Genomic DNA, 15159 nt, shown 5'->3' on the forward strand with positions numbered 1-15159 from the left:
TCATCAAAAACATGTCTCTTGGCAACAGATGGAGACCATTACAGAAAGCCCACAACTGTTCAACCTGGAGATGAAAACTGATCATGGAATGCTCAACCCCAATTGATATTTCTACGACACAGCCCTGAGACTAAAGGAAGATCACAGAAGGGACAGAAGGATTGTAAGAGTCAGAGGACCAGGCCCTGTGTCCTGTGTTGTGAGATGTAATGTCTTCCGCTCCCACACAATCTCAATCATATATTCACCTAAACAAGACACATACAAGACAGCGCTGACAGGCCAGCATCGATGGGTGAGCTCTTACAAGGCCAAACTCCTAAATGGAGATCTATAGGCAATTAGTAGATGCGGGGAAAGAGCTTCAGTCTTCTTCAAGCATGAGTCTTTCGATAGGTTATGGCACTCTACGTGGTCATTTCTAAACACATACAAGTAAACCGACTCATCAGGTTTTATTCATTATATATATGTGTGTGTACATATGTATACATGCACACACATATATGCATATGTATGCATATGCTATACACATGTATACACATGTGTATACATATATTTATCTATATATACATGTATGTTAATGTGTAAATACAAGAATATATATAACAACACACACACACATATATATAAAACAAAGAAAGAAAAGGTTATGAATTTCAGAGAGAGTAGAAGAGGATACAGGAGAAGTTGTATGGGTGGAGGAAGGTATGAAAATGATATATATATAGACATGTATGAAATACCCAATAGAATTTATGGTACCAATAATTAGTGATCAGTAAAAAGTATTCCATGATAACCATGCCCTTTGATTATTATGATGTAAATACCTTTTGGTTCATGTAATGTTTTTATTTTTCTTTCATATAATGCATCCTGACCATTGACTCTGCTCCCTCTAGGTCTCCCAGTTAGCCCCCAACTCCCCTTTTCTCTGGATCCACTGCTCCTTCACTTTCCTTCTGAAAAGTGCAGTCCTCCCAGGGATACCAACCAAATATAGTGTAAGAAGTTACAATAAGACTAGGCACAAACTCTCATGTTAAGGCTGAGTGAGGGGACCTAGTAGAAGGAATCGGGTCACAAGAGCGAGTAAAAGAGTTAGAGATACCCCAACTCCAACTGTTCAGAGTCCCACAAAACTGCAAGATAACCAACCACAACATACAGAGAGAGGACTTTGTGTAGACCAATGCAGACTCTGATTGCTGCTTCAGTCTCTGTGAGCCCCTAGGAGCTCTACTTAGCTGTTTATGTGGGTCAGGTTCTCCTGGTGTCCTTGACCCCTCGGGCTCCTTTATGTAATTTTATGTCATTTCATCAACCTCGTGTTTACGTGAGTTGGCTTATAAATTTTCTCTTTGAGTTTTTCACAGTTTTTATTTTACACATATATTTAAAGTATGCATAAACATTCATAATGTTGCTACTTAATTAGAAAATTTGTATCTAATAAAAATTATTCTATTTTCTAAATTCAGATAAAAATCTTAATAAAATTTTAAAAGGACAATAAAGAAAGGATAGAACTTTACAAAGCAGCAAAGAAAATGGATCATAAGTAAAACAGATGTTATAATATGTGATCCACTCCCTCCCCCAATTACTTCATGATTTGTCAGTAAAGAAGGCTGAGGGCCAAGTACAGGCAGTTACTTCTGAGATCTAGCAGGAAAAGGCAGATGCAGAGAATGAGAGAGGGTTTTCTGCCATGCTTTGGAGAAAGAAGAACACAGCAACCGTATGAGGGTTGGGGAGGAGCTGGGACCTGTGGCCTCTGATACAGGTGGGTGGCCCAGGATATTTGGCAGGGGCTAGGTGGGACTCGCCACTGAAGTTTAGGGCAGGTGGAGAGACGGCGATAATAAATTGGTAAGGACACGCTTTTTCAGGCGCGAGATATCTGCACCCAGCAACTATGCCAAGAAGGCAAGTTGTAAACTAACAAACTCTGTGTGTGTGTGTGTGTGTGTGTGTGTGTGTGTGTGTGTGTGTGTGTGTGTTTCATCGATGGATTCAAGGGTCTTGGGTGGAAGCTGGTAACACAGTCGCGGAGCAAAGGTGGGTAAAGCAAAAGGGAAGCTGGGAGGGGCTGGTCCTGGAGCAAAAGGCTGTAGGGATAAAACTACCCCCAACAGGCGGCTCAGGCTCCAGAGGGTGCGCATGCTCATACTGATGGGACCAAGTGGATTCCCTGAAGTTCAAGATGAGTACATGAATCTGAGAGATAAAAATGGTGGTAGGGTATTGGAGGAGTTGTAGAGGTTTGGGGTAGATTTGATCAAAACACATTATATGCTTATATGAATTGTTAAGCAATAAAAAAATAAAAAAGCAAGTGTATCTTTAATTATTATGAAACCACAAAAATCAATAAGGAATGCAGGTGTTTTTTTTTTTAGAATGTAGCATGGGACTGTAACTTTGTTTCATAAAAAAAAATTCCTTTAAACATCCCAAAGACATCAACTACAGGAAAATACTAATAATTTGAGATATTTTAAAATCATGAACCATCTGTCGTCAGGATGAAACTCAAGGGAGCTTTAGGAATGTAACCCACAAGCTGAAGAAAATTTGTAACAGAGAGAAGGAAAAATGTATTTGTGACCCACAAAAACGTGTTTATGGAACTATTAAGAAACAGATAACCCAAGGGGAAAAAAGTTTGTCCAACAACAAAATGAACTGCTTCATGGATGAACAAACGTAAGTGGCCTTTAAATGCATGAAAAGATGCTCTACCGATGTGTAAATTCAGAACACAAATATGTTCCATTACAAGACACAATGGAACACCACCATCAGACTGGCAATTTTTTTTTTTTACTCCATTCATTTCAAGCATTTTCTGGGTGGATCAATGGAGGTGCTTATCACTGTAGCTGAGCCTATGAGTTGAATGACCTCTCCCTACACCCAAACAGCTAAAGCTATACGCCACCTGACTAAGACACTGCCATTGAAATGCTGAAACACTAGAGGATGCCAGAAGGAGCTGAGGAAGGAAAGTTTTGACTATCGTTTTCTGGTGCCTACATGGAGGTTACACAGAACTCACAGCAGCTGCAGTTACCTACACAAGGTCAGCACGAGACTAAGCCAGAGAGTAAACCATCATTGATAGGGCAGGGGGCCAAAGTTCCCACCCTTATCAGAGAAGCTGCTGTCGGTTGATGGCTGCTGAGGTGGGGGGTCACGCTACTTTGGGAACACGACTGCTGTTATGTTGTACATACCTCACTGGAGGGCCGCAAACTCACAGACTTGTGTCCAGCCCTCAGGATACTTTAGTAATTGTATTAATAGCCATATGGAGAAAGTTGGGAGAGAAGCAGATCACTAGAAAGAGCTGACGGGAGGGACTAGTGAGTAGACATGTTCAAAACCTATTGTATAAATGCATTCAGACAGACAAAACTGGACACACACACACACATGTCTGTACAATCATGCATAAATTCACATGTGGGGTAGCATGCATGCATGTAGTAAAATAAAGAAATGAGGACGTGCTGACATAGAGGCGAATGCAATTACTTCTGAAAGACAGGGGGACTAATGCCGTCCGAAAGCAGATGACCTGAGACTCTCAACTTACATGTGCTTTATGTTGTTGACCGGAAAAAGGTTCACAATGGTCCCTTTAGTTATCATTTGAAGTGAGAAGCCAGATTCTATACATATTATCTATCTTACTATACAAATATATGTTTACATTAGAATGGTGATCAAACCTAATAGCATAGCCCTAGAATCCTAGGTATTCATGAGACTGAGACAGGAGGACTGTAGTTCCACACCTACCTGAGCCATAGAGTCAGTTTGGTCTTTACCCAAGGCCAACCTGGGTAAAGTAAGAGGCAACAAGTGAGGAAGAGGAACACAACTTAGTGGTAGACTATCTGCCTAGAATACACAGAGGCCCTGCGATCACTCACAGCGTCACGTGTACAGAGAGAGAGGAGAAGACTGAGCTAAGGACTGATGAGATGGCCCAGAAGGTAGGGACCCCTAAGGTCCAGCTTGACACCCTGAGCTCAGCCCCTGGAACCCACGTAGTAGAGGAAAAAACTGACTCCTACAAGTTGTCATCTGGCCTCCACTTGTGCGCTGTGGTGTGCAGATGGGCCCACGTGCATGCACACACCCACATCCACAGGAAATAATAAATGTAAAACTGAAAACAGAAAATTGACTTATCAAGGGTTGGATTCTCATATCCATGAAGAGTTCTTGTACCCTATCACAGGGTGTGTTATTGAGGATACTATAAAGTACAGTCAACGCCAAGCCTGACTCACAGACGTGACGTGTGTGACCATGGCCATTACGTTTCTCAGAATGGTCACTGCCATCCATGTTTGCTATTTACTGTGGCAAGAGAAAAGTGACCACAGACATGATGAGACCCATGACTAATGAGTGTTCAGGAGGGTGTGTGGGTGTGTATGTGTGTGTTTGTGTCTGTGTGTGTCTGTGTCTGTCTCTGTTTATCCGTCTCTGTGTATGTATGTGTGTGTGTCTGTCTCTGTTAGAGTGTCTTGTGTGTGTCTGTGTATGTGTGTCTGTCTGTGTGTGTATGTGTCTATCTCTGTGTGTCTATGTGTGTGTATGTAGTGTATGTGTGTGTATGTTGTGAGTCTATCTCTGTGTGAGTGTCTTTTGTGTGTGTATGTATTGTTTGTGTATGTGTATATATGTGTGGGTCTGTCTCTGTGTGTATGTAGTATGCATGTGTGTATATGTAATGTGTGTGTCTGTGCATGTGTGCATATGTGTGCATGTAGTGTGTGTGTGTATGTGTGTGTGATGCACACTTAGATGCTGTTGGAGAATCAAAGAGTTTATTGATGTTCTTTTAAAAGTGTCTAGTGATGCTTTTTACCATGGACTATTCTTTTGAAAATTTTCTGTTCGGGTTCCAGGTCCACTTTTTAAATAGGTCAATTCATTCTTTCTTTTAAAATTTTGTTGTTGTTGTTTAGCTCTTTATATATTCTGGATATTAGTTCTGTCAGATATACAGCTGGCAAAGACTCTTCCCCTTTCTGTACCAAGACACTCGTTGGAAAATGTCCTATGTATGCTCACACAGATGGCGGCTGTCAGAACAGCATTCTGAGAGGCTTGGAAAATCAACATGCTAAGAGCATAAAGGATCCAAGAGCTTAGAGCTGGAGAAGCTGCCTGGGCAGGAGGAGGTGATCCCAAGAGTGGTGGACATGATGAAGTGTGAGGCCCTAAAGGGAGAGGGGACTCGGAGGACAGGGCCATCAATCACTGCCAAGCTTATCTTCTGACAGGGAGTGGGGCTCCAGCTTCCAGATGTTGCATTAAAACATAATGTTCCCCCGGAGACGCACATGGCAGGCTGCCCTGAAGCTTCGGTTTCACTCAGCTAACTAATTATGAGAAAATGTGACATCGGTATTTCACTTTTCTACAGGGACAAATCATTCCCAGCAGGAGGGAGAAGTTGTTATTTTTTTATTCAGTTTTCTTTTGTCATTAAAAAGAAATTACTTACACAGCAGTAAATAAACTCTTGTTAGAGGGAAGGAATTTTTTTCCCTTCTCAATAATTCTGTCAATTTTACCTTAATGCTGACAATCATTTCTTTGTTTTCCCAATAATGTGGTGAGTCAAAGAGAGGATAGCTTGGATATTGAATCTAGGACAAAATTGACTCAACCATTTAGTAGCTATGTGGTATCAAGCCATTTATTTCAGGACTTATTCCCCAAGCTATAAAGTTAGGGAGCTACATGCCCTGTAGGCTGTTACCTATTAACAAGGAAACGGAGTAACGCAGTTACTGTGCAACAACACAGTTCTCAGTAAGTACTTGATACACTTTATCTTCTATTCTCAAAGCCAGAACACTCTGTTATGAGCATAAAAATAATATATATACCATCTATGCCTGGTGTTGGCAAGCTTATATGACCATTCATTCAATCCTGAACCCATTCTTTACTTGGGGACTTCAAGTCAAATTATGTATTAAGCATTTTGCTTTTCCTTGGATCTGATACAAAAATAAAAGGTTTCCAGTGAAGAGTTATTGTTTGTAGATAAACTCAAAAAGGGGCACATTTCTCCCCAGTAACCACTGTATCTTTTAACTTTTCCTAGTTCCTCTGTTTATTTTTTTTAGGTTGGTTTTAGTTTTGTTTGTTCATTTGTTTGGACAAAACGACTCATTAGATTCTCTGTACTGGCCCCCAATCCGTGACTTCTCTGCCTCTGCCTCTGGGGTTGCGTGCAAATGCCAACATCTCAACCTCTGTGCTCTGTGGGGCAAACGTCAGCCAACCTACACATCCTGGAACACTGCCTGGATGGAAGAACATAAGAACAAGTTATTTCTGTGCCTGTAAGAAAACTGCAAGGCCATTTCTGCAGATGACTCTCCATTTCAGTTCACAACTATCCAGGGGACACACAGAGCAGAGGAGCCCCATTGCACAACAGGCAGACTGAGAGAGAAGGGGCGGGGTTGCTGTGCTCAAGAGTACTCTGAAGGGCGCCTGTAAGGAAGGGAAATGCCAGGGCTGTGGGGCTTTCTGAGTTAGATTTCTGCAAGAATGAATTTTGTTTCTGAAATAGCCAAAGGCAGCAGCTGTTACTGAAGGAAATAGGATTGCTGGTGGAAAGAGAACGAAACAGAAAACTGAGAGGCATAGAGTTTTACATTCTGGTTTCACATCCCATTTGCCGATGTGCCTCAATTCTTTTAGAATAAAGCGGGGAAATGTGATTCACCTCTCTCCCAGAGGCATCGCAGTGCCATTACAACATGCAAAAGTTATACGAGAGTGGTGGTGTGACACTGAAGATGTTTCATGATGGCCACAGTAAATATCAATCCCTAACATATATAAATGTAAGGCAACATACTGTGCCACACAGAACATGATAGTAGTAAAGAAACATGTACAAATGTTTCCCTGAGGATGCACAGACCAGTAGATGGTGCACAGTGAGGCAGTGTGGGTAAATCAGCATGCGTGATTAAACTTTAGAAGTTACAGGAGACAAAGAGGCATAAATATACAGTGCACCTTTGAATTCACCAAAGAATTAGGCTCATCTAATTTACAGAGTAGTTCCTCAACTAATCACATGTAATAGTTGTTAAAATGCTCTTAACTCCAAGAGCAAGATTTTTTGGTGAGGGATCACTTTCCAAAGCTTCAAAGGGCCCTGACATATGCCTAGAGATCTCTCCTGGCTCCTGAAGAAGTCCTAGTGGACTGCGGAAGTTGGATTTAGAATCTCCTCCCCCTTGTGAATAGAGGATTTACTCTAAAGCCTAAAAAGACGAAAGCAGCCAGAGGTTATTAAGGGTAAAAATAGTTCAAAATAAGGGCAAACGCACATTTCTAATTTATCCCTTGGACACAGAAGCTGAAGGACTTATAAATATACAATCCAAACCATATTCTTACTAGCAACAATAGCAGTAGCATGCAATAATGGCTTACCATTAGGTGGTTGATTACCTAATTCTGACTTAATGGGCCTTGAACATAATTTTCCCTACAATTCTACAGAGAGCATGATACAATCTCATTCTAATATTAGGACAGATTTCATAATGTAGCAGCAGGAGAGACAGCCTAAAACTCCCTCTCCGTTTCCTTAATTCACTCACTTAATAAATACATTTTTAATGTTTGCTTTTTGTTGGACACTATATCAAAGAAATTGGCAGTCTGAGGAGCCATCAGTCTAAGGAAAGCATCAGACTAGTGTGTTAAGCTCAGGAAAATATGTGGCATAACAAGTGGATCAGAGAGCTTTCAGGGAAGATGAGAAAGAGTGGGCAGAAACCGTTACATGACAAGAATCAAGAGTCATTTCCTTCTGGGGACAGCAAGAGTGAAAGCAGGGGATGCAGGAAAAGCAAGTGATCCAGAAATTAGATAGAGTCATATGCCTGGAGTGTGGGCTATTGACAGGAGGATGGGAAAAGATGGCCGATAAAACAATAAGTACCAGAGGAAGATGGAGATTCCATCCTTAGTGCCCAGTAGCGCTTGCTTTAAAATATGGTGTCTGAAGGCCAACCACAAGCTTTGGTCTGTTGCAAAGTGGTCATCCTGTATGTGAGATCTGCTATACACATACGGTAAACTGGAAAGGGGTAGGTCCAAAGGTGTGGGTTACGGTTATGGGGCAATCTCAACGTCCAAGAGGGACACCGCAGCAAAGGCTGATTACAGATGCTTGAGAAACATGTTGCGATGGACCCGTCACTGACACCAAGCAATTCTGAGTGACTATGGAATAAGTGAACAAAAATTAGAAATGACATAATCAGATGTTTTTGCCCTTTGAGTGACACAGCTGTCTGTTAAAGTAAGAATAATTCACGGCACTGAGTAAACAGCAAAGCACTCTGCCAACACAGAGATGTGGCCTCACCAAAGTCCCGTCTGGACGAGACTTGGATGATCTCTCCTGTAACATCTCCTCATTTTCGATGTGAAAATCTGACTGGCAGAAAATAATGCTCACCTCAAAAGTTATGAGACATTTGTGATGGCGGACAGAGACCAGGTAGAAGATATTAAACTTCGTAATGCTTGTCAACCAGAATGGTTACAAAACAAAAATGAAAATAATACTAGGTATGAAACAGCCTCATGCTTTTAGAACTGTTTGAGACATTTCACACTCAAATGCTAAGGGTCAACATCTTAGAGACACTTTTTTTTTATTTCGATATTTTTTTTATTAACTTGAGTATTTCTTATATACATTTCAAGTGTTATTCCCTTTCCTGGTATCCGGGCAAACATCCCTCTCCCCCCTCCCCTTCCTTATGGGTGTTCCCCTCCCAACCCTCCCCCCATTGCCGCCCTCCCCCCACCAGTCTAGTTCACTGGGGGTTCAGTCTTAGCAGGACCCAGGGCTTCCCCTTCCACTGGTGATCTTACTAGGATATTCATTGCTACCTATGAGGTCAGAGTCCAGGGTCAGTCCATGTATAGTCTTTGGGTAGGGGCTTAGTCCCTGGAAGCTCTGGTTGCTTGGCATTGTTGTACATATGGAGTTAGAGACACTTTTTAAACAATGACCTACTATGACATTGTGCTATAAGGACCAGGGACGAATTTTGAGTGCAGAATTTAGGATTAAAAAAAGACATATTCTTACCATGATCTTCCGAAGAGACTGGTGACCTATAAAAAATAATACAAACATGATAAATATTTTATATATGATAATGACAGCAATAAGTACCCATAATGCTATAAAAATTATATAGTGAGAATTCAGCTAAGGTAGGGCTGGAAAGATGATGGTTCGGAGGTTAAGAGCATGTGCTATTCTTGCAGAGAACCCAGGTTTGGTTCCCAGCATCTACTTGGTGGCTCACTGCCATCCTTAAACCCAGTTCCAGAGGATCTGATACCTGCTATGGCCTCCATGGGGTACCAGTCACACGCATGATGCACACACACACACATACAGGCAAAACACTGGGGCATGTAAAATCAAAATTAATAAATAAATCTTTATAAAGTTAAAGAGAAACTCAGTATATAGGTATAACTAATGTCCTTGTTAAAAGGCAGATTCTAATCAGCATCACTTCCATATTATCTAGATTGGTGGAGTATTATGGGTTATTAAATGACAGCAGCTTAAGCATAATGCCCCAGGGCTGCAACAAATTAGTTAAGTCTGGACGCATTGTGGAAGAATGAAAATTCATTGAACTCTGTTATCAAGTGAAACCTAATGCCCAAGGACTAACACCTAGGACAGATGCCAGGAATCAAATATGCACTGGATTTAATACACAAAGGGCCATGCTCAGTCATTTTAAAAATGTAACAGAAGTAAAAGAAAATAAAGAAAATGAATTCATAATTATCATTATTTTCCTGTTTCTGAAATTCTTCATGGGATTTAATGTTTGCATGAGTTTAAGCTTCCAAGCCTAGCATCTCCAAACAGATAAAAATCAGAATAGGACAAAAAACCACTGGGGTCTCACAAATCTAATAAATCAATAACTTTCCTATATCACCTGTCAGCTTAGCGCTAATTATCACAGTCAGCTACCAAACAGAATGAATATCATGCCAACCATAAAAATATTCTCCCTCTGTTGACACTGGCAGTGGTGTGAATAAAGGGATGGGGGGTGTATTTAAAGATGTACTAGTTGTTGGAGCAGTGTTAAAGGACTTGAGGATGCATGACCCCTTGATGTGACTGATGAGTGATATCACTTTTAGTATGAGTACACAGCAGTGGCTGCATGCATAGAAAATCTGAACATCAACTAGTGCAAACCGCTAACCCATTTCAGCCTCATGAGCCTTTTCAGGTAGAATTTGGCACAAGAAACACAGAGTCTCAAGATTTGGTGGGAAAAATGAGTATCCAAGAGGCAAATAAACCGGAATGACGATAAGCAGGGACCAACATGTCCCTAAGCCATCATTACCCGAGAAACTCTCGGCCTCCCCTGTTGAAACCGATTTATGTGCCTCTAAAAGTTCCCAGATTTTGTACTGTCCTCACACTGGTCTTTGTAGGTTACTGTCCCCTAGCAATGTGGAAACAAAAAAGAGGGCTCCTGCTTTACATTGGTTAAACTGAATGCGTTTCAGTACCACCATTCTGATATTCGGAATCAGACACAATCAAAAGCTCTTCGGGAGTGAGCTTATCACCTTCGAATGACCTTGAGGAGAACAGTCTGCTTCTGAGCTCTCTAGGAGAAGAGGGGCCTTGGAATGGGCACCCTTAGACACAAAAGATACCCAGGTCATGCGGCAGAAGAGATACCCATATCTGTTTTAGCAGGAAAAATACTAATCAGGGAACATGTGGAACCAAAGGTAAAATGGAATTAAAAGTTGATTTCAAAGAAGAATGTAGATTGGAAATAACTTGTGCTGATGAAGGTTCTGGGGGCATGAGAGATATGCTCTCAACAAAAGAACATCTTCATTCTGATTTATTTTTATGTAAAGTAAACAAACACATATTTACAATTTATTTCTGGTAAAGAATGAGAACAAAGAGAAACCCATGCCCATAGCCTCCTGCGTGTCTCAAGATGGGAGCCCTTGAGGCCCATTCTTTGCTGCCTTTCTGCAAAGCATTTAATACTAAATCTGAGATAGTCCAGATGGCTTTGTGGAAGTCCCAAGGGGATGCATTCTGAAGTCTGTCCAGGCAGCGAGGATGAACTATCAGAGTGTTCTGCACAGATTAGTCATGTTATGTTTCTGTGCCTGGATGTCTCCCACACTCCCGGACTTGTGGAATTTGAAGACAAATGGAGCGTTTCAACCCTCACTCGGAATTTCACCTTTCACTGCGAAATGTCACTAGATTATACTATTGAGACACGTCATCCACGAAGGCTGGGAGCGGGGTTTCACAGAACTCAGCTCAGGAGAGAAGAAATGTCCTGCAATGAGCAATAGAAGCAGTTGTTTTTAAAATAGAGGTTGAATGTCAGGAAGAGATTATTGTCCTGACAGCGGAGCCTGGCAGCTGAGGCACACAGGAAAGCTCCTCGCTATCCCCACTGTCCTGAGAGACTTGGCCAGAACTTGTTCCGTGTCCTTCCATATGCACACTCTTAGAAGTAAGTGCCACTTCACACGATGAACTCTTACTAACATCTACTCACTCAACCGGGTAGAGTTCTCCTCCATATTTTCTTGATTACCAGACTTTATTATTATGATCTATAAAATGCATAAGATTTTGCTATGCTCTATGACCTTGTAGGTGCTATTGACATTCTTATCTCATTCAAATTCAGGAAATTGAAAAAAAATACAACGGCAAAAAACAAATAAGAATTCAAAGACTGCATTTAAGAATTGTTCTTTTATTAAACTAAATTATTATCATTTGTGCTGGAATCTTTTAATTCATTGGGTTTAATGTATGCAGCAAGGTCCCAAAAAGCTGTCCCACATGAAGTGATGAAGAAACAAAGGACAATATCACAAGAGTCATACTCCAGTGAAAAATAAAAAACTACTTATGACTTACTGATATAATAGGAAAAAACCCAATGCTTATAACCAAGTGAAATGCACAACAAGAAAAATGTGTATTAAGTACAAGGGTAACAGGGCAGAGGGATCAATCATATCCCCCAAGAATAAAACAAACTCTGAAGGTCAAAACCATTTGGCCCCAGCCTTAGGGAATTAATAAGAGCTCATTAAGTAAGTGAGAGAAAAATTCTAGACAGAAGCAATGGGTACATAAAACAGCCAGAACTGAAGTTTCAGAGACGTTATCAGAGACATCAATAACTCAGTACTGCTGTCACCTAAAGGATGAGAAAACCCATGACTGGGGGAGTTGGGACCATTCCATATGGAGCCTATAAATCTATTTTCACGTGTCTGGAATTTACTTTCTAAAATAAATACAAAAAAAAAGTTTGAAAGCCACATTTTCTGGTTTCTATTTCTGAATGATCTAAAGAGAGCAGAGAGAGAGATAAGCTCAGGGGTCGCTGTGAAACTTCCTTGTCAAGAAGCAAGAATAAAAATGTCTGTTTTCCAGTTCTCCTTGGAACCCATGAAAAATAACAGGGAGCGTGGAAACCAATAAAAACATCGCTCAGTAATCTAGCTGTGTATAAGAGAAACCGCCATGGAGGAAGAAGAGCCACCAAATACAGTAAAAGCTGGACTGGGCTTCAGGAGAACAGTCGTGACATTGATGGGACACAGTGACATCGTATTCCACGGATCCAGTCCCAGTCTGAGCTGGGATGTCCTGATCTTGACATGTTAGACCAGATTCCAGAAGAGAGTGCAAATAAAAACGGGTCTGTAAACAAACAGCTCAAAGTCGGTCTTCCTGCAGGTAGCCACCCCAAACCAGAAGTTCTGGAAAGAACTTACCCAGTGAAAATATCACAATCAAAAAGCTACCGTGGATTCACAAGAGGACAAAGGAAACAAGAAGTGTCAGCGGGACATACCAAAGACATGAGGATATGGAGAAGTTAAGAACAGTTACCCAATCTGCTTGACAGTCGAACATGGAAAAAGTGAGAACAGAATGGAGTGGTGAGTTGGGAGAGAAGTCTAGAAAGGAATGCAGTGACAGGAAACACAGAGATGGAGAGAGCCCAGGCCTGCTCAGCCTTTAGCTAGTGCGTTAGAGTAGCATAGGCTTGCCCGCCCCTTAGCTAATTAAAGAGAAAGAGCCAAAAGGCTATTTGTTGCTGCAGAAAAGAAAAAAAGTATCGTAAGAAGTTAAATAATTGAAAATGTCAAAAATAAACACTTTTAATGTTCTACTATTTTAGGAATAAATTTTATTTTACCTTATAGTTTAGTTAGTGCAGCCATAAGGAGTTTAGATTCTTTTTAATTTATTCTTTCACATATTACATCCCGACCTCAGTTTCCCCTACCTCTTCTCTCAGTTCCTATCCCCACTTCCCCTCTCTTCTAGACCCATCCCTCCTCTGTTTCTCTTCAGAAAAGAGCAGGTCTCTCAGGGATCTCAACCAAACATGGAATAACAGCTTACAACAGTCTAGGAATCTGGGCTCTTAAAGCAATTTTTTAAAAATGTAAATATGTGTTAAATGCAATTGTAGAAAATATCTCTAGATGTCATAGGGGCTGGGTTTATTCTCTAGAACACAGGGGTTTCTACAGAAAAGTCTGACTATGCACAACTGATGGGAGAAAGTGGAGAAGGCACAACCCATGGTCATGGCCAAATGAGCAACGGATCCAGTAGATAGCAAAGACACTCTTTACACAGATGGTAAACACTATCCTAAGGTTAATGTAGAATCACAGAGGTCCTCAGGAGAGCAAGACAATCTTGAACAAAATGAACGGAGTTGGAGGCATCGCACTACCTGACTCTAAAATGCACCACTCTCTCCTACACAGGGCTTCATAAACCTAGCCAGAACAATAGCTGTACCTACAGACAGGCCGACATGGAAAGGTGACATTTTCATGCAGTTCAGCACCAAAACAAATGCAGGCAGCTAATGAATGCTTAGAGAAGGAGAGCCTGCCTCTTCAGTAGGTGAGCCCCTAATGGGTTATCTAAGACAAAGTGATCTACCGAAACCATACACACACAAATAACAAAAATGAACTCAGCGAGTTGTACTTATATAACTGCTCATACACACATACAAACACACAATAATAACAATTACAAAATATAAAAAACGGAGCTATCATTTTAACATGAAGGGACCAGGAGGTAACCTGGGAGGTGCGAGGGGGAAGAAGGAGAAGGGGTTACGTCATATAATTCTACTTTAATTAAAATGTATAAAAATAAATTTAGAAAGACAAAGTACATTACAAAGATACAGTAAGCAAAACAACACGCAATCTCTAGATAAACAGACCCAGAGATGGAACAGAATAGAGATAAATATACTAAGACAAGACACATAGATCACCCCACCAATTTGCTACAAAGACTCTAAGAACAGCCAGTAAGAAAAGTGACGGCCTTTCGTAAGTGACTCTGGGAAAACTAGAAATCTGCATATGAAAGAATGAAGTTAGAATTCCCTTACATACAAGAGTCAACTCAATATTCCATAAATGTGCGACTAGTATACGCTTAATTAAAACAACTCTAGTGGTTGGGGATTTAGCTCAGTGGTAGAGCACTTGCCTAGCAAGCTCAAGGCCCTGGGTTCGGTCCTTAGCTCTGAAAAAGAACAAAAAACAAAAAACAAACCAACTCCAATGATTTAAAGACATAGATGTAAGGTCTCTAAATCACAAAATTAGTGAGAAAAAAAATCAATAAAAATTATCATGACACCAACATGAGCAACATGTTCTAAAATGGAACCTTAAAAGCAATAGACACAAAAGTAAAATCAGACAAATGGAACCTCCAGCACAGTGGAAAAGTTCTGCACCCCAAATGAAAAGATCAGCAGACTGATGAGATAACAATTCAGAATGTGAAGAAGTATTTGCAAACTGCTATCTGATAGGGGTCAAAATTTGCAATGTAGATTTTTCTCAAAGAACCAGCTCCTGGTTTTGTTCATTCTTTGTATAGTTTTTGCTTGTAGTTGGTTGGTTTCAGCCCTGAGTTTGATTATTTCCTGCTGTCAACTCCTCCTGGGTGTATTTGCTTCTTTT

General features: G+C 40.8%; 1 protein-coding gene across 7 annotated transcripts in view; it reads right to left on the reverse strand.

Moving 5' to 3' along the window:
* Dgki (diacylglycerol kinase, iota) overlaps positions 1-15159 on the reverse strand; it is a 452769-nt gene that overhangs the window by 44940 nt on the left and 392670 nt on the right. For all 7 annotated transcript variants that reach the window (XM_087659331.1, NM_198782.2, XM_087659334.1 and 4 more), the window contains 1 exon segment: positions 9173-9198. In XM_087659331.1, the coding sequence (XP_087515457.1) occupies positions 9173-9198 (26 nt within the window).

The sequence above is a fragment of the Rattus norvegicus genome, chromosome 4 (assembly GCF_021556685.1).
Source record: "Rattus norvegicus strain SHRSP/BbbUtx chromosome 4, alternate assembly SHRSP_T2T, whole genome shotgun sequence".
In the NCBI taxonomy this organism is placed as follows: Eukaryota; Metazoa; Chordata; class Mammalia; order Rodentia; family Muridae; genus Rattus; species Rattus norvegicus.